Source organism: Asterias rubens, chromosome 17, assembly GCF_902459465.1.
Source record: "Asterias rubens chromosome 17, eAstRub1.3, whole genome shotgun sequence".
Lineage (NCBI taxonomy): Eukaryota > Metazoa > Echinodermata > Asteroidea > Forcipulatida > Asteriidae > Asterias > Asterias rubens.
The window spans coordinates 9778939-9799937 of NC_047078.1; the positions used below are offsets into that span (position 1 = coordinate 9778939).

At 39.9% G+C, this 20999-nt stretch overlaps 1 protein-coding gene across 1 annotated transcript in view; it reads right to left on the minus strand.

Moving 5' to 3' along the window:
* Positions 1-20999, minus strand: part of LOC117301535 (amyloid-like protein 2) — a 46747-nt gene that overhangs the window by 12744 nt on the left and 13004 nt on the right. Inside the window, exons 2-4 of the mRNA XM_033785556.1 lie at positions 17604-17774; positions 5976-6114; positions 5422-5685 (exon numbers count right to left, since the gene is read on the minus strand). Coding sequence (XP_033641447.1) covers positions 5422-5685; positions 5976-6114; positions 17604-17774 — 574 coding nt within the window. The remainder of the gene's footprint in view (positions 1-5421; positions 5686-5975; positions 6115-17603; positions 17775-20999) is intronic.

Here is a 20999-nt window from a genome sequence, read left to right on the forward strand (position 1 = left end):
ATAAAGCATTTATAAACTGAAGAAGGAAATTCGCATTGGGGATAAAGAATATTAATTGTTTATACCCATATAGACTGACGTGTGTTAGCACTGTATACTTATTACTTTCCTCTAACTACACGTATACCAGACAATCCGGGTGGTCTTGTTAGTGAAACACTGCTCTAAAATTGCAAAGGTGGTGGGTTTTAATCACACCCACACACCCAAGTAATATGTGCCTGTGACTTTTTTTTTCACAGCTCAGGAAAGATACTGGGTATACCATTGTATACAGTGCTACATGTGCATTGCTATGTGTAACACACATCAGTGTAAGCGTATCCTTACACCCGCAAGAGCATCGAGTTCAAATTCTGGTCAAAAATAGTTTATATGGTCAACAGCTATGCAGCGCTTCTCACAAAGCAAGTTTTATGGTCGGTAATGTTTGGAGTATCGAACATGTACTAGTCTAATATTCTACATGGATAGTTTATAGATAGTTTATTATCTGGTTTTTACATTCGTGGAATCGTGGCCAATGGCCAAAATTACAGTAAAAATAAAAATGTACACAAAAAAACGTTCACACCCAAAATAATTTACATATAAAAAAATATATCGCCATTGGAAGCTAATTTACAAGACATGTGTGTACATGTATGTTCTCATGGTATTTGTACATTAAACCTTGATCTCATACAGGGGTAACAAAGGAATGCCTATTCAACTGTGAACCAAGGTGTGAAAGGGGGGCTGATGTGTTGCCTTGACTCTCCGTAACTACATGTATAAAAACGAGATGAGGGGGCTACATTATTCAAATTAAGTCTGAATAAATTAACAGTCCATCTCCATAGTGATAGATCAGTTTATACAATTTATGATTACTGTAAACAAATGCGGGCTTGATAGAGATGTTTGTGACTGAAGTCTGATGAAATGTCTCAAGCATATATGCATTCACATGAGACTAAATCTCAGACAACGGAGGGGTCCCTGGTGCTGATGATTCAGTAATGTTTCCAACACGTGTTCTCGCATTTGATGCGGCAATATTCAGAGTTAATTTCCCATGATAAGCACGTCTAAGGCAGTGCATGGTACGGTCCACGGCCGCCCATAAACTACACTACATTGTCTTTGGTTAGTGCCAAAGACCAGTCTTCTCACTTGGTGTATCTCAACATATTATGCATAAAATAACAAACCTGTGAAAATTTGTCGTCGAAGTTGCGCAAGGGAAAAATGGAAGACAAAACATCCTTGCTCACACAAGCTTTGTGGTTTCAGATGCTTGATTTTGAGACCTAGTTAGTTTTTATGCTAACAATTATTTTGAGTAGTTACCAATAGTGTCCAGTGCCTTTCACATTTGGTTATTGTCAAAGACCAGTATTCTCACTTGGTGTACCCCAACTAATGCATTTAATTACAAATCTGTGACATTTTTTGCTAAACTGCTCATCGAAGTTGCAGAAATAATGAAAGAAAAACACCATTGACAAAAAAAATCACCTCAGTTCCATGAACTGTATGAGACTTGAAGAACCGCCTGTGGGATTTCCTTTTTTAGTTGATTACTTCCACCTCCTGGGATGTCCTAAACCGGTCTGCTATGAGCCCATCCCTTAGGGATCCCCCACATCTATATATCATCCTAGCCCTGGCGGCCTTACAATTCGTACTACACTACAGTGACGTCCTGGATATCAGGGTACATTTCCGGGGCGGAAAATTATTGTTGAATCTGTTGAAATTGGTGGCTTCATGTACATGTATGTAAGATTTGAGTTATGCAGCTTTGAAAATTTGCCGTGGTGCCCTGTGCTGTTGCTGTGGTGCCCTTTGCAAATTTACATTTTCCTCATAGAAGTGCCCTTAACCAGAGGAAGATTGCTGTGGCCCTTTAATAACGAAATTCAATGCCTGAATGTATGTATACTGTTGCTTTTTCCAAAATTTATACGCATTGTTCATTTAATGACCTTTCAATCAATATTAAGTTTTAAATTACCCTTAATGAACGTATTCTGTTCTGTAGCACTGAGCTGATGATGTATGTGTAGACAATTATTATTGAAATATAAGTCATGACTATTTGGAGAATGCGGATGCAATTCGAGAATGAAACAAGTAAAAGACTTCATTTTCACAACAAAAGTTTTAAGTTTCAAAAAATGAAATGCAGGAAAAATGTTGTGCGTCATCTGGAATGCTGGCATTTGTCACGTTGTCTTAAGTTAATTAGTTTCAGAAGTAACAAGTAATTATAATGGAAACAACATTTTTGACCGACATTTTTTCAACCCCCCCCCCCCCCCACCCAAAAAACAAACAACATATTTGCGCTGGTTTGTTTATTGCAAATAAAAATAAAATGGCCTTACTTTTGGCCCCTGCTGAGTCTTTTTAGCCTTTGAGAAAGACTCTGCTAGGGTAGAAACGTCAGTGCATTAACTATTTTGTGCAAGCTCCTTTTTGGTTTAAAAGCAGTTTCCTAAAACAGCTTATTGTATTTTCTGGTTTGTTAATCACTGTGCTTAAAGGAACTACACCGAAGCTCTAGTCTACTCTACAAGTTTGGTGTGAACATTTTCTGCAATAGTATTATTTTGATTTCACAAATGGGTAAACAAAATGACAAGAAATATTTCTGCTACAAACAAAAAGTCAAATCGTACATGGACGAATAAAACAAATGAAATCAGGAGAGGGATGACTGGAGAATTCCAGAAATAACTTGAGGGCAAACTAAAAGGAGTAACTGGATGGAGTATATAGCAACAAAACAACGGTTGTTCAACGGGAAAACTTTCAAGGGATTTGACGACTGGGACATGCTACTGGGATCCAGAGGAGGAAAAACACAGCTTATGCCGATGGTTTTTAGTAGGAAAGGACAAAAAAGGGAAGTCCTTGTGAGACTTGATACAGTTTTATCTCGCTGATCAAGTCTTGTGATTGTGTTCATGCAAAAAGCTGTTACCTAAAGACAGCCTTGTTTTATAAAGGTCAAACATAACATGTGGCTGATAGCGTGTAAATATCATAGAGCTATATATATTGACTAGAGCGCTAAAACCCTGTTATACACGCACTAAGGTTTTGAAGCTGTGTGGGCGCATCCATGTTTATGTACAAACCAATACAAAAGCTTGAAATTTTGTACGGCAATTGTACGGCTATTTGCATGACAGTGCGTTTGTTCTTTTCTATGCGTCATCGAACCAAAAAAAGGCAGCAATTGTGAACGCACAATCTGTTGATGAGCGTACAAACTGCGAGCATGCATAGTGTGTCATGTTTAAAAGGCGCGTTAACTTTTTTGTTAGTACGTCAATCAAGTCGGACTTACGGTTTTCGTAGCGCGGACGTACGTGAATGCGCAGTCGCCTAGGTAAGCGCACACGCCGAATGTAAAAGAATCGCGTCAACGTGTGTTCTCTTAAAATTGAAATCCTTCTGTAGTCCACGCAACACATCAAACATGTCTGCGCCCAGGGTGGCTTCAAAACGCAGAGCAAGTTAGCACTCTAGTCAATATATATAACTCTACGGTAAATATATACATGTATCATGGCACAGTCATGGCCACATGTAGGCGGTAGATGTCCATTTGCACTTAAAATATTAAAGGTTAATTTTTGTTGAGGGAGGGAGAATTAATTTATTTAAACTCTCTTGCTGTCAATAAATTCGAACATGTTAATATAATCTTGAGCTTCAAATTTGAAATGAACTGTAAAAATGCTACTGTAGATGCTTTGTATTTGGTTCATCAAAGGCAACCAGGCCAAAGTGGGATTCAAACCTGTGGCCTCCACATTAACGTGCCAGTACTCAACCAACTGAGCTACATGTACATGTAAGGCCGACTCCCTACTATGTCACCCTACAAGCTTGCTTTTAGGAGTCCTCCACCACTTAATCTATTGTGTATCTTTACTACTCTATGTTATATCTTGTCATCTGAAATGATTGAGTGGAAATAAAACTGAACTGAACTGAAAAAAAAAAAAAAAAAAATGAACTGAACTGAACCAAGTCCTATCCAATGTCCACATTTTGAGTCATACAGGTATGTAATAAAACTGCACTGGTCGTTGCCATTTAAGCACTAAGGAAACAAAATAACTAAATGTGTTTAAAAGGTTCGTAATGATGATAGATTTTTGCTGGACAAAATTAACAAACATGTATTCCCTGTTGAACTGGCAGCTCCCCTTTCGACTGATCCAGAGAAAAATAAGGAGTTCCAAGCCACGGCGCTCCGCAAACTAGAGGTGTCTCGGGTGACAGTGTCTGGAGAAAATCGGCAAAGCAACACCCTCCCCGATGTAGCGAGGGCAAGTGTTAAGTGGAAACTCTCCACGATTCAATATTATTTGCGATTCATTTGGGATGCTTTCGTGCATGAATCTCCATAAAATAAAGTGGGGGGGATCTTCATGGTGCAAGAGAAACGATACCATGTACGATGTCAGGCCTGACGCGTGGTTGAAAAGGTAAAGGCACCAATTCGTTTTCTCCTTGGCAAAGGGTACCCTATGCGGAAATTGTAAATTTCTACTGGAGCATTTCAAGGGCACCAAGGCAATAAACTTTGTTGCCCCCATGAAGCACAAGGCCTGGCCAGTGCAGGTGATGTATTACAAGACCTTTGAGAAGTACTACATATATTCTTGTGTAATTTTAGAATAGGATAAAATTGAGTCATCCTCTTTGTAAAAATATGTTCAGAGGATGCTATTAATTTGTAGGCAGGTTTTATCAGAGATATTATCTTAATTGGAGGATGAGTTTGAGTAATTGTTTAAGGAAGGGTGTGGATTGAGTGGTTGGGGTGGAGGTGGGTGCTTGGGTGTGGGTTGGGCGCTTGGTGTGAATGTTGGTGCTAGGTGGGGTTGGGTGCTTTGGGGAGAAGGTGGGTGCTTTGGGTGTGGCCTGGGTGGTTGGGGTGAAGTGCTTTGGTGTTGGACTGGTTGCTTGAGGTGAATGTGGGTGCTTTGGGTGGGGATTGAGTGGTTGGGGTGAAGGTGGGTGCTTTGGTGTTGGACTGGTTGCTTGGGGTGAAGGTGGGAGCTTGGGTGGGGAATGAGTGGTTAAGGTGAATGTGGGTGCTTGGGTGGGGAATGAGTGGTTAGGGTGAAGGTGGGTGCTTGGGTGGGGATTGAGTGGTTGGGGTGAAAGTGGGCGCTTTGGGTGGGGATTGAGTGGTTGGGGTGAAGGTGGGTGCTTGGGTGTTGGACTTGGTGTTTGGGGTGAATGTGGGTGCTTCGGTGTGTGTTGGGTGCTTGGGGATAAAGATGGGTGCTTATGGTGTGGGTTGGGTGCTTTGGGGTGAAGGAGGGAGCTTGGGTGTGGGACTGGGTACTTGGGGTGAAGGTGTAAGCTTCGGGGTGATTACAAATACCTGATTTTTTCTTTCTTTTTTACCTTTTGGGATGTCAGGCTTGCCAACTTTTTTAGGGGTGGTGTTCTGCTTTGGGCAGCAGACAAACTCTACCCCGGTGAAGAGGTCTACTTCATCCTGGCACGGCAGGAGCATCCCAAAGTCACGGACTGTCTTCCCGGCTGTTGCGCACTGCTTCTCGGCCTGGCTGTGTAGCTCACTCTTGGGCTTGCACGTCTCACTGTCGTGAATATGCTCAAAGTCGCAGTCTTTTGGGACCATCAGAGCTTTGCTCTCAAAATCACCAACTACAAAAGGAAATGAAGAAAGTTTGAGATTTCACTTTTATTTATTGATGCTAGTTATGAAGCAAAGGACTCTCAGAATGGCAAACTTAGTCACTGTACTAGCCAAGAACCAGCCATCTTGAAACCAAGCTTAACCGACTCAACAAGTCGGTAACTGTTTGGTCGGATTAGCCTCGTCACCACGGTTCAACCGAACACGCGAAAACACTCAACCAATGACCACAGCACATAGCCTATGTATGTTTCGGGTTGGAGTCACCAAATTGCACCCCCCGTAAGATCTCCCTTACCGAGACAGGTGTATGTTGGGATGGTGAATGTCTCAACGCATCCATCAGGGATGTCTGGGGCGTCCATTGGACACCAGCTCCTGATCTCCCTGTCTTCGTTAGAGTCCTCAATGTTGTTTACATCCAGGTCACTGTAAACCTGTACAAGGGAAATACAAACCACAAACACACATGAGCATGAAAAAAATAGACTGAAATGCAGGCCTGTATGCTTCGTTTTTTTAAAGGGCAAGGACACCAAAGGCATTTTCTCCTGGTAAAGGGCACCCGTAAAGGGCACCCTATGAGGAAATTGTACATTTCTTCTGGAGCATTTGAAGGGCACCAAGGCAATGACCAGTATCAGGCAGAGTTAGATAGTAAACCATTATTCATTAATAACCCCAGAAATGTGGGGATGTTTAAACGACTGATAAAAACTTGTATAGCTGGAGCCCCTTTTACATGACAGTGATTTAGCAGGAGTCCCTCGCTTAATTTGGGCATGGTTGTGAAACTTCACAAACTACACTTTTATGTGTGAAAAGAAAACAATGTTTGGACTGTCCAAGATCCGTAGTGAAATCTCCTCAAATAATCTGTCCTTTATTGAAAGTATACGTTGTTTTTACACACGAGGTGCATTTTATAAATTTTCGCATCCATGCTAAAAAATAAGCGAGGAACCCTTGCTAAATAACTGTCATCTCAAAAGGGCTTATGAGAGCCAGCGCAGTCAATGAAAACAAGGCGGCTAGAAAAGTGTTGCCTAACACAGACCTTCCGGTTTTCCTTTCATAACTCGATACAAAGAAATGACTCTTTGCTACCCAAACTGTCAGTAAGTAAACACTGCACTACACAGGGGGTCAAGTAAATAAATCTAGCAATCAGTCACGTCAGTCATAACTTCTGTCACTTTTACGACGTTCTACCCTTTCAGAATTCTAAATGGAAGTCAAACAATAGTCTTAGCAAAATATGTTTTAAGCCATCAATCACTTTGTCTTTACAAAGGTGTACTTTGTACCAAAAGATTTGTGACAGGTTTTGTTAGAAGTCATGGCTAAAACTGAAAGTAATAAAAGGGAAAGGAAATTTAAATATTGGTTTGCCTGGCGTTGCAGGCTTGATACTACATGGGGGTAATTGCCTCACTGCAAGGCCAGAGAAATTTTAATTTAGAGAGGGGAAGGCAAGTTTTATTCTGCCAAAAGGTATTTCCAAGCCATTGGAAAATCTTAAAGTCTATGGGAAACTTTTGAATGGGGCACCAAGGCCAAGACCTGGGGCAGCAGAGGGTTTGGCCTCTGCAGTATGTATTTATAGGTCTGTCTTGCCCATGGTCATTGCCTCAATGATCTTGGTCATTGCCTCATTTCCCCTGGTTGTTGCCTTCATGTGCCCCTTGGTCATTGCCTTGGTACCCCTGGAATAACCCATAAAGGTTAACATCAAACAATTGAAACTTCATTCCCTGCCATCTCTCCATGGGTTATTGGCTAGTACAGTGATTAAGGTTGCATTTCTGAGAGTGCTTGCCTTCACAACCAGAATAGACTTAAAGACATCGTATAATGGACCCTTCCCATGAAATATGCTAATCACTTTCACGCATGCATACAGACCCTGTTGGTTGGAAAACGCCATAGAGTTGTGCACTAAGCAGACGCGCAATCGCGTCTGCGTCACGCACCCGTTGGCCGTGTACAAAACAGCGTGATGTTCCCTCATTTTGTCAACCAAAACGTTAGTGCGCACGCGGTATGTGCAATTTGCATTATTTCATGGGAAGGGTCTATTAGCTGTTTGCACTGTACAAAACCAAGCTGTCTACAGACATGTACTGTATACAATCAGTGAGCGATTTCCCTTGTATAGAAGAGCAAGTTCCGCAAAATGTCTCAGTTGCTACTCAAAAATCATCATTTACTACTCAATATTGGCATTCAATTTGCATAAAACTTTCCAGTCAAAATATTTTTGCTATTATGCAAAATTGCTGGACAAAATCGTTCCCCGATTACATGTACAATTATTAGCATTCAGTGTGCACAATTTTTGGGGGTCGAAATATTTTGCTAAGCAAAATTACTGGATGAAATTAATCCCTGACAAAAACCAAGCTGCCTACAGTACATGAACAATCTTTTCAGAGCCACCACTCCTTCAAAAGAGATTTCACTCATGGCTGTACCCACAGGTTTACTACATGGTGTATTCATATTTATATTTATAGTTACTCTTAAAGGCAGTGGACACTATTGGTAATTGTCAAAGACTAGCCTTCACAGTTGGTGCATCTCGACATACATGTATATGCATAAAATAACTAACCCGTGAAAATTTGAGCTCAATCAGTCATCAAAGTTGCGAGATAAAAATGAAAGAAGAAAACACCCTTGTCACACGAAGTTGTGTACGTTTAGATGGTTGATTTCGAGACCTCAAGTTCTAAACTCAAAAACTATCGCACTTCAGAGGGAGCCGTTTCTCACAATGTTTTAATACCATCAACCTCTCCCCATTACTCACCACCAAGAAAGGTATTATGCCGATAATTATTTTGAGTAATTACCAATAGTGTCCACTGCCTTTAATCCATAAACACGTTAACGCCGCCATCTCATGCAGGGTCAGGCCCCATTGTGATACAGACTTCATCATCGCCATTGCTAAGCAACCCAAGGATGTTGGCCTTCTAGTCATACAGCGCAGAGTGTAGGGATAATGCTACACACTTCTACATGTATTATCGACCGTTGATGACATTGCCATGCTTTTGACAATGGCGGAAGGAGCATCATGCTATGACTTTGTGTCTTCACACAGCTGGTGTTTTCACAACGTACTGTAGGTGACGTCTTCGTGCACTGCACACGTATTTTGTCAATTAATGTCATGGTACAATGTACAGTACAATTAGGCCGACATGTACAATGTAAACATGGTAAACATTACATGTAGGGACAACCCATCAAGATGATTTCCAGGGAGATTGTCAGATCTGCTCACCAGAACATGAACAGATTTATTTATTTATTTTATGCTTTTTAAAGAGTAGTGTTTAAAGGGTCTGAGATGTAACTTTTGTAGGACAAAAAAAAAACAATGTCCACAGATTTACACCAAACTTACACAGTTTGAAGATAATGATAGTAGAAAGCTTCCCTGAAAATACTACGTGCTGAGGTGCTGTAGTTTGGGGGAAATGAGTAAAACAACGTCATGAACATAATTTTCGTCTCATGAGACGAAAATTATTTTAATCATTTACAAACGAATTTTCATGACATTGTTTTACTCATTTCTCAAAAACTACAGCACCTCAGTAAGTAAGATTTGAAGGGAAGCTTTCCACTATCATTATCTTCAAACCCTCTAAGTTTAATGTAAATCTATGGACATTTTGAAAAAGTACCCAAATCCTTTAAAGGCAAAGTATTCGTTTATGGACTCATTTGATTGTTTGATTGTATGCAAATATTAAATAGCCCACTGTATGGGCCTACATGTATGTAAACATCTACAGGCCTACAGATACAATAAAACAGTGAACATTTCATTTCAAAAAGGTGGTAGTGTTTTTGAGATATCGCTGAAAGAAAATCAGTCACATGTGTCCACCCATCCAGGCTAATGGTCTACATTTTGTAGGCCGATGTATGCAATGTATAAGGACAATCATTCAATGTTTGTACTGAGACACAAAACGTTGTCGAATGTATTCAACCTTTATTCCTAGCTCCATGATTCAACTCAGCTTTGTCTTGCCATTGATAGCTCCATGGTCTTGCCTACCAGGAAGGCCTTGGAATGTACATTGTACGTAAGGTCACTCTTTTAGTAAATGGTTTAAAGGGAAATCATCCATGTTATGTGTACAAACTCACATGACTCAACTATGACTATTAAATCTTGCCTACCAGAAAGGCCTTTGAATGTACAAAGTCACTCTTTTAGTAAACAATGGTTTAGGGTCTACATGTATGTACATTGTGTGTACAGGGGAAATCATCCAATGTTGTGTACAAACATGTCATGACTCAACTAGGACTATACATGTATCTTGGCTTCCAGAGAGGCCTTGGAATGTAGGCCTACAGGTACAAGGCAATTCTTTTTTTTTGAAACAATTTAACTAATTTAATAAAAACTTGCTGAGCACAGAAAATAATTGCTAAATTGAAACTGGTTTACATGTAATTACCAACCAAAATTTCATAAACTGAACTTTGTTAATTGGTGCCCAAACAAAATTTTCTAAGCAGACTTTTCTGCTTAAGTATCAGCTTTACGAAATTTGGCCATGGAACAACAACTACGTAGAAGTGAAATCATTGAATATAAAATGCTGCAGGCCTAATAGGCCTACTTCAAGAAGGCAACAAAGGCGTTTGCCTCCATGCTCCTTGATCATTGTCTTGGTGCTCTTAAAATGCTCAACTATATAATTTTAAAAATTTGTCATAGGGTGCCCTTTACCGATGGAGAAAATGGCATCATTGGTGCCCTTGCCCCTTAAAAAATGAAGCATACATGCACAGGCCTGGGTCCAATTTCATAGCTCTGCTCACTGTCGAATTCTGCGCTTACCATCGTGATTCCCCACTCACGTGCAAGCGCCGAATTCCTACGCTAGCCTTGTAAGCGTAGAATGCCTAGTTACGTGAAGTACGCACGTGCAGAAGCTCAAATTCGCTGCTAACCCGTGAAATACGCTTGTGTAAACGGCAGAGCCTTGAAATTGGGCCCTGATGCTGCGTTGTCAAATATTCACTTAGCTAAATGTATCCTACAGTCGTCATCACAAATAACATGCCTTGGTTTTATTCTCCATGGTTTATCCCTAGTCCTTTCTCTGTGCCTTATCCAACCATAGAGCAATCCTCCATGGTTTATATGGTATATCTACTGACATGACTGAGGACATGGAGGAAGGTCATTTGGCCTGGCAGCACTGCATGTAAATTGACACCCAAGCACTACACACACAGGAGTTCCAATTATAATGAATCTACCTCAAAATAGATGCACAAGCCAAACTCTAGTCTTCTAGCATGGTAAAGGGATACTCTCTACTGATACTGGCTCAGGTTTGACCTCTTCTTAGAGGCAGTGGACACTACAGTGTATTGGTAATTACTCAAAATAATTATTGGCAAACCTTTCTTGGTGATGAGTAATGGGGAGAGGTTGATAGTATAAAACATTGTGAGAAACGGCTCCCTCTGAAGTGCCATAGTTTTTCTAAATAAGTAATTTTCCACGAATTTGATTTCGAGACCTCAGATTTAGAACTTGAGGTCTCGAAATCAACCATCTAAACGCACATAACTTTGTGTAACAGGGGTGTTTTTTCATTCATTATTATCTCGCAAGTTCGAGGACCGATTGAGCTCAAATTTTCACAGGTTTGTTATTTTATGCTTATGTTGAGATACACCAACTGTGAAGGCTAGTCTTTGACAATTACCAATAGTGTCCACTGCCTTTAAGCAAATACATTAAAGGACAGGTGTTGGTTTTTGGAACTGTTCGCTTGTTTTAATCCTATAAAAATTGTAGATTTAAAGTATAACCTGTGAAAATTTTACCAACAGTTTTTAATTGCTTTTAGTTTTGAGAGTGATTACATGTAAACCTTCCCTTTAATATCTAGAATCATTTCAACAGTATAATTTAAGCAAGAAGGCTTGTTTTACACGTAATATCAATAGCAATATTATTTCTTCAAAGTTTGTTTTGATGAAAGAAATTATTTCCACCACGAGATTAGAACTGACATTTTTGGATGTGATTAATTATGATTTAATTATGGGAAAATTATAGCGGAAATTCGACGGCATGTTATGGGTTCATGTCTATATGTACTTTGTGAAATTGCTATTCACATGTATCTATGCTACATATACGCTTACAGTACAACATGTGTATTTGTAGTACATGTGTGGAAAGGGATGAAGAACATGGCATGTTAAAGGCACTGGACACTATTGGTAATTACTCAAAATAATTATTAGCACAAAACCTTTCTTGGTAACGAGTAATGGGGAGCTGTGGATAGTATAAACCATTGTGAGAAACGGCTCCCTCTCTGAAGTAACGTAGTTTTGAGAATGAAGTAATTTTCACCGAATTTGATTTCGAGACCTCAGAATTTAGAATTTGAGGTCTCGAAATCAAGCATCTGAAAGCACACAACTGAGAAGACTGGTCTTTGACAATTATCAATAGTGTCCAGGGTCTTTAATAATCCCAAAGGCTTTAAGTACAGGGGGGAATACACAAGACTGCACGGAATACAAATTGTCCCTGTACTACATGTTGAATAGTAATGACTGCCTCCTTAACGAAACATTAAACCTAAATTTGTCCATCAGACTAAAAACGGCAGAAGCATTAAATCAATCATTTCACCACCTGATTTAAATATCTCTCATCCCCATTTCACTGCACTGACCATAAGCATGTGCTCGCATAAATAATGAGCCACGCTGCACCTAACATCACGCAGAGCTTATTAACATAACTGCCTGCGTAATTAAACAGCCACTGAAGACGAATGGTGAGTAATGAAATACTCTCTCTCTCTACCCACACCATGCCTAGCACACCATTAGCATAACTGCTTGCATAGTTAATGAGCCATGCTGCATCTAACATCATGCATAGCTTATTAACATAGCTGCATGCATAATTAAACAGCCACTGAAGACGAATGGTGAGTAATGAACAACAGCTCTCTCTCACTCTACAAACACCATACACTACACTTGTACAACATCATTAGCATTTCCCTGCTTGCATAGTTAATGAGCCACGCTGCATCTAACATCATGCATAGCTTATTAACATACATGTACCTGCATGCATAATTAAACGGCCACTGAAGACGAATTGTGAGTAATGGACAACACGCTCTACCCTCACACTACACAGGGCACAGGAGCAATTATAATACATGGGAGATGAAGCCTAGGGGGAAAATAACGTTATCATGACGACTCCGCTGGCCGTAATCAGACCAAGCTATTATTCCTTTCATTCGTGCCATCATCGGCCATTTCTCATTTCACAATCTCCATTCTGCCCACTGCAATACGAAGTGTTTTGTTTGGGCGGTCATAAAAGACTGGTCATATAAGCTCTTATTTCCGTCCTTTTCATCAGGATAAAAACGGGGTATTGGGGATTTTCTTAAAATAAACTGTGCTGCTTAAAATATTTTTCTCAACATATTCTAGAATGGTGTAGGGTACTCCCCATGCACTTGTAAGCTACATGTACATGTAGTAAGGTAGCGCATCTGGTCAACTAGCAGGAATGGCGTGCTAATACGCGCAAATTTCTGTTGATGCACTTTATTTATTTTAGGTTTTTTTTTTCTTCACAAAAAACATCAAGAGAAAACCACATCTAGATTATAGAATGTCCAAGATTGCACAGTACGGCTTTAAAAACCAAAGATAAACCTTTTCAAAGACCTTGTTTCAATTCAGCGTGGTTCGGCCAAGCATCAACAAATTTGGGTCTACAAATTGTACAATTCACCACATTTTAAAAAAATCCTGGGGAGAACACATGATGTTGAGTTTAACAGACACCAAAGGTCCTTTTAACATGTTCACACAAGCCAGTTTTTGACAAGGGACCTTGACTTCTATCACATGATGTCAAAAAGTAGTAGCAAAGTCCAATCGTGGGAAATGTTTCCTTGTTAAATAGTAATCATGGACCCTTGTTATTTTAAACAGAGATCCAGCTCTCCTCCCAAAAATGGCAACCATGTTAAAAGCGCAGCTATACAAACTATTTTGAGAAAGGACCCCCTTGAAAGGATTATTTTTCATTTAAAGGCAGTGGACACTATTGGTAATTACTCAACATAATTATTAGCATAAAACCTTATTTGGTAATGAGTAATGGGGAGGGGTTGATAGTATAAGACAGTGTGAGAAACGGCTCCATCTGATGTGACGTAGTTTTCTTTGATTCTGAGAGCTCAGATTTAGAATTTGAGGTCCCGAAATCAAGCATCTGAAAGTGATAGCACACAACTTTGTGTGACAAGGGTGTTTTTCTTCCATTATTTTTCAAATTGAGTTCAAATTTTCACAGGTTTGTTATTTTATGCATATGTTGAGATACACCAAGTGAGAAGACTAGTCTTTGACAATTACCAATAGTGTCCACTGTCTTAAAATCAGCATTACGATGGAAGTTGCTGGAATGAATGACGTTGACAAAAACCAATCTATAAACCTGACCTTAAAAGTAAAACAAGCTTCGTAGCTTTGAGCATCAAACTCCCGAGTCTACTATCAAAATAAACGCTAGACAGCAATAATATAATCATGGATGGTTTTGTGTTTCATTTCATCACCAAGTCAATCTTTAGCAGAGGCCTAAATTACCACGATGGCGTCCCTTGATATTTTCCCAGATACAGTTTACGTAAATTAAGGTAAGGACTATAATTCGCTCTAGGCATTGTTCTTTGCAGAGTGGGAGAAAGAGGATTCGCTCAGCAAAAAAAATCTTTCAAGTCGGGGGAAAAAAACAAGTATTTCTAATCATTGGATCATAACAGCCAATCTGGGATTACGCATTCATTTCATGAGTCTATTTTGATCCCTAGCGGTTTTAACAATAGTTGGCCATTGGAACAAAATTAAACGGACTTGTAGTCAGTACCAGGGCTCCAAAATGACGATGGATATTTTATTTTGATGCTCTTTTTAAAGAATATTTTGCGAGTTCTTGGAGAGCAATAAAATAGGAAATCAGATAAAATATTGAAGAATACCATGTCTGTCTAGAGCATGATCTCAAGATCTGGGCAAAATTTTAATGAGCTGTTTCTTAAAGCAGAAATTGATACTTTACAATTTCAGTGAGCATGTAGAATGCTATTTCGGTTGGTAACCATACTCTTGTGAGCATGCTTAGCTACAGTATTTTTTTGTGCTAAGCACTAAGCAGGTCTATGAACATGGGCCCTCTATTGTTTGATCAGCCAAAGAGGGACAATGATAGCGTGGTGGTCTGATGATCGCGATCGTGATGAAGCGAAATATAAGGAACAAGTTTTAATGCCAAGCCTACAAATATAGGTGTTCCCAAGCACCACTACATTGTACTTGTATGTATCATAATTCCCTTGGACGCAAAACAATTCTTCGAAATTCCCAGTTGGCTATTAAAAGATGACCTCGACAACATATGACAAGTTCTCCCAAAACTGACAATTATTTTTGTCATGAAAAAAAAAAGTGAAAAAAAAAAAAGAATGAGATAGCAATTGAAGCGCCCTCAAAATAGAAAGCCCACTGGGATCAACCGAATGGCACTTCCTTCCTGTAAGGATGAACGATTCCGAGCCAACGCAGCAGAAAAAGAAAAAAATTACGGGTGTTAAGGTTAAATGAGTCACACATGGGACAGCTACACCGGTCGCCAGCAGATGAGCCTCAATGTGCGCAATACAAGTCGTCTTATTATTATTATTTATTATTATACTTTTTGTAGCAGGCCTGGAACATGCAGGCCACGGAGGCCATGGCCAGCCTTCATTGCCCCTGGTCTTGGCCTTGGTGCCCATTTAAAAGTTTCCCATGGACTTATGAAAATGAAAACGGCCGTCAAAGATGAAATTCCAGGCCTGTGATAAATCCCTACTCACTGTGAATGTTACAAGTTTCAGCATCATTTGATGGCAAGTTTTTGAAAAAAAAAGTGAAAACCACAGGGCAATGTTTTCAGGAGAGCCGAGTATAATTATATCCCTTGTACGTATGCTAAAATAGTTTTTCGTCTCACTGAGACCAAAATTATTTTGTTTTATACTTATTTTTTAAAAAGCACAGAACCTCACATAAGGGACGCTTTCTACCATCATTATCTACATAGGCCCTAAACCGTGTAAGTTTAATGTATTGTAAATCTGTGGGCGTGTGTAGTCGTACAAAAAGTACCCAAACCCTTTAAGGAGTATCCAATTCTGAGGAAGTGTCGGACATAAATTATGCAAAGGTGTTTTTTTTTTTATTGAGGGGGCAGAGCTTGGGTAGGAGTAATATTTAAAGAGACACTCTGAATAGGACTTTCTTAGTCGGGACAGCTGTTGATAAGACGTAAAAATATAAAATAAAATTGTTTCCTGTAACCCCACCTTAGAAACTTTTAGACTGTGAATATTTTAAATAATTTGGGGGTGAACAACTTGACAAATTTACTGTTCACCCGCAGGGGCGCTACCAACTGAGCTGTCTAGCCCTATCTATCTCCCTATTTTGTAAATTTTGTACGACTTCTGACTGGCACCTAGAACAAAGATATTGACAAGATAGTGAGATAGCTCAGTTAGTTGGTAGAGCTCTAACATTGGTTCAAATCCTCTTCTAGTAAATTTTTAAATGACAAGGGGGCATGGAGGCAAGTCGCCTTCGTTGCCTCTGTGAGGTACATATCAGGGCTTCCACTCGAGAGAACAGATTGGGTCAAAAAACCTTCCAGTAACTTCACAGCTGTCGACTTCACCAAGCTCTTCAAACTTAGGATTAATCTTAGGACTCGGACAGGTTCAGTTATGCATTCATTGACGTTGGGAAGCATTGAACCCATCCTAAGTTAGGACGGGTTACTCGTCCGAACTCGAGATACATGTAGGATTTATCCTAGCGTTTCGTGAAATCGGCTGCTGGGTTACTAACCGAGGTGCAGGACAAACGAAGTAAAACAAAAAACAACAAATTCAATCCAACACATCATAACACACATCAGGAAACAAGTTACACTACCCAAGTTAACAATCTTTAGCTTTAAAGGATGCTCATCTGATGTTATTATTGCCATCGTGTCATGTGTTTCCCAAATGTCAAAATCATTTCCGACAACTGTTCGAGGCAGCAGCTGCAATGCTGTGATGAGTTGACTACATGTATCAGTGGGTTTGATTGAAAATAAACTCATTGGAAAAATGAGACATCTACATGAGCAGGCCTGATACTTCACGGAGGCAACGTAGGCGTTTGCCTCCATGCCCTTTGATCATTGCCTTGGTGCCCTTGAAATGCTCATCAGTAGAACTAAACAAATGTCTCATAGGGTGCCCTTTTACCAAGAAGAAAAAGCCTTGGTGCCCTTGCCCTATCAAAAGCGAAGCATACAGGCCTGTATGAGCCTCCCTCGGTCAGAACTGAATGCTCAGAATTTGAATAAGCACAGGCCTCGAGTTTCGTTCTTGAAGGGGCACAAGAGGGCTCTGGGGGCAACAAGATGGATTGCAGGCGTGAAATCGTGGTCGCGTTCCCACTTGAGTATGATCGCGCATTGATCCCCCTTTGTGGGAACGGAAGTGGGTTCAAAAGAACACTGTTTTGCTAGCAAATTGCGGGGTCTGATCGCCCTTTGCGTGCCCAGTAGACTTTTGATCGCCCATTAATCCAAGAGGGCGATCAGATCCCGCTTTAATCCTACTCCCGAGGAGGATCAAAATTGCACAGTCAGATCCTGAACGCCCTTGCATTGCCACTGGAGCCTGTTTCTCGTTGATCGCCCTTTCGGGGTCTTGATCGCCCTTTTCTCTAATTTGGAGATCAATGCGGGGTCCAGTGGGAACGGGGTCTAAGTGTTGAGCTACCTTACCTGTCTGCAGTAGTCCAAGATGTCATTCTTAGAGATGTCACAAGGAGAAGGAACGTCACCGTTCAACCATTCTCCTGTCCTGAGATCTGTGTACTTGTTCAGGAAACCACATCTTAAGGCGACCTGGGGAAGGACGTGTCCTCTGGAGATGTCAAATACGCCAGCAACAGCCTGGAGGAAGCAAAAATAAAAACAATATTGTGTTATATAGGATTTGAGGCATTGCATGGTGAGGTATCAATTATATATTTGGTTTGCGGTAACACCATGTGTGTATCTACTTGACAGGTAGAGTTTGTTCTTAGAGAACTGTCTTGCTTTATTCTACTACCGCTGAGAAGATGTGACGATGACTAGAGCAAGCTAGTCGAAACGTTGAGACCAATTTAAGAACTGACTCCGCGGTAGCACAGTTAATCACGATCCTATAAACTGAAGTAGTAGTCCCAGCCTATTTTCTATACCATCCACCTGGGTAATAGTTTAAAAAGCAGGGCAGTTCTTTTCAGAACTGAGAAGTTTTCCGAACCCCCGAACATCTACTCCGCGGTAGTAAATGTTGTGTTATTGGTGTTAAGTTTTACTATTTTGTAGCCACTAGTGAAATTTACTACTCGAATAGTTGTGCCTCAAATACTTGCTACTAAGACAATAGTCCCCACTAATTTTTAATTCCCAAGATGCTGATTCTGTTTGAAAGAGTTGTTGTTGTTGTTGTTGTTGTTTTTGTTGTTGTTTATGTCTTTGAATAGAGCATTTACATTGTTGTTGTTAAAATCTTGAATTTTGTAAAGCATTTATTTAACATTATTGCTGTTGTTTTTGTTTAATGTAAATCATTTAAAGTGTGCTCAAAATTGTTGTCACTGTATTTCTTGACTTTGTTTTCGTAATACAATTTATTACATTTTATTTATTTACATTTTATTTATTTATTTTATTTATTTCATACAACATCCACAGTGCAAGTGCCAAAATTGGGTGGATACAAAAATTATATTATTAATTTACAAAAGAATACTATACATGAACATGCAGAGCAAGTCTGGTAGATAATTTAAAACTTAGTGTTATTTTGTTTTTGTTTTATTTTGTAAAGCACAGGGCTGTATGCTTCGTTTTTTAAAGGGCAAGGGCACCAAGGCATTTTCTCTTTGGCAAAGGGCACCCTATGAGGAAATTGTAAATTTCTACTGGAGCATTTCAAGGGCACCAAGGCAATGACAAGGGGCAACGGAGGCAATTGCCTCCGTTGCCTCCGTGAAGTATCAGGCCTGAAAGCATTTTACACTATTAATGATGTTGTTGTCTGCCATTTTCTGAAGCATTTTGTACAGTGTTATGTTGTTGTTGTTGTTGTTGTTGTTGTTGTTGTTATTGTTCAAGAAAATGGCTTAATGGCACAGCTCATTGATCCAATTACTTTTTGGAGATTACCCATTTAGTTTGCGTATTGATTACATTGATAAGCTGCCAGATTGTGCAAGCAAGCTCCCAAGTACACGCATGCGCAGTCATTTAATTCTCCCCGCACAGGGAGTACAATAATTCCATCGTACATAGATTCGCGTAGGTCCCTGACTCATCTTGAAGACCACAATTAAGTTTTATGCATTGCTAAGGCAATCCCTGAGAGGATCCCAGCTCATTACAGTGTGGTCCCGGACTCCTATCAAAGGCCCATCTCATCACGCTCTAAGCATTCTCTCAATGCTTCTATTAAATTAGATTACACCGATTCGAGCTTTTATAATAAGATTTGCATTCAGTTATACTGCAGCGGCATACATGCAGACACTTATAACATCAGACAAGTGCAAAGTGTGTAGTCGACCGCTCTTACAATCCGCAATGCATAAACTCGGAGCAGTCTTTTCATTATACACCTCAACAATCCGACAGCTTACACAAAACAATCATCCCGGATCAAAAACAGGGCCATCTCTTTCTGTAAACATCGGGTCTTGAACTTCGCTCTTCTCATGAAGGGGCATCAGTTCAGGCCTGGAATTTTAACTAAGAAAGGGCGAGGCCATTTGCATTTTGCACTACAGGGGCAAATCTTACAGAGTCAATGGGAAATAGTTTTATTTATTTGTTATTGTTTATTGGTACAACAAAATGACCAGCAGCATAAGCTGGAAGGGGCCAAGTACCTGTCCATGTAAGTCTTAAAAATAGCAACATTCACATATTAAAAGGCAATACAGTGTAAAAAATGTACACAATTTACAAAATGCTATGTAATACAAAATTACAATTTTTATGAAGGGGCACCTACATTAGGCCAAGACCAGGGGGCATCGAAGGCCATGGCCTCTGTGACCTGTGTTTTATTCCAGGCCTGACAGTTTCCCTCTGGGCACTTCTGGGCACTTCTTAGGGCACTTTCATGAGGAAAATATCAATTTGTAACATAGAAGTTTGCAAAGGGCACCACAGCAATCAAGGAATTTTGAAGGCAGCCGTTTTATAGTGCACAACCAGACCATGCAGACGAGGCAAAATTCCATGGCTTTGCTTACCAGAATCTGTGCTTACCGAAGCAGGGAATTCCGCGCTTACATGTCAAGCGTGGGTTAGCAAGGAATTTTTGCTTACGAGTGCGCGTATGTACACCACTTTACTACATGTACATTAGGCATTCTGCAGTTACAAAGCTTGCGCAGAAAGTCCTTTCGAAGAAAATTCTTTCAAAGAAAATCCTTTCTTTAATTCTCCTCTGTAAATGCTGTACCTCTTCCTTCGGGCAAATCCATTGCCATGACGCGAGTGTGAATCTTCACAAGTAATTTACATTATGAAATACGACACCACATAACCTTGAAACCTATGTCACACAACACTTCATCCCTCCCTTAGAGGAAGGCCTGGTATACCTTTGGTACAATTGCAGATGTTGATTGTTATGACATTTTGAGAAACAACTCCCTTCACACTGATGTGGTTCTAAAGAGAGGGATTCAAAAAATATTTCATCTCAGACTCCAATTTTTATTACGAATTATTCTTCATGTGGACATTATCGCTCAAGATTTTCAACGATAGGGCCTACAGTATACAAAAAATCTACCCACTTTTGTTACGAAATTTTCACATAGTTTTATTGTATTTTCAGTTAACCATATGGATCAAATCAATTAAATGTGGTACAAATATGGTACAAATGTGAATTGAGACAGTTATTGTGAAATGCTTCACAATAATCGTCTCAATTGTTATTATTATTAATAATACTTTGCAGGCCTTGAACCTATTTCTTGAAGGGGGCACACAAATTTTCCTCTAGTACAGGCACCTTTATGAGGGAAATTAAAATCAGTACATGTAAATTGCAAAGGGCACCACAGCAAAAGCACAAGGCAATTGCTGTTGGTGCCGTGGGTTAATTCGAGG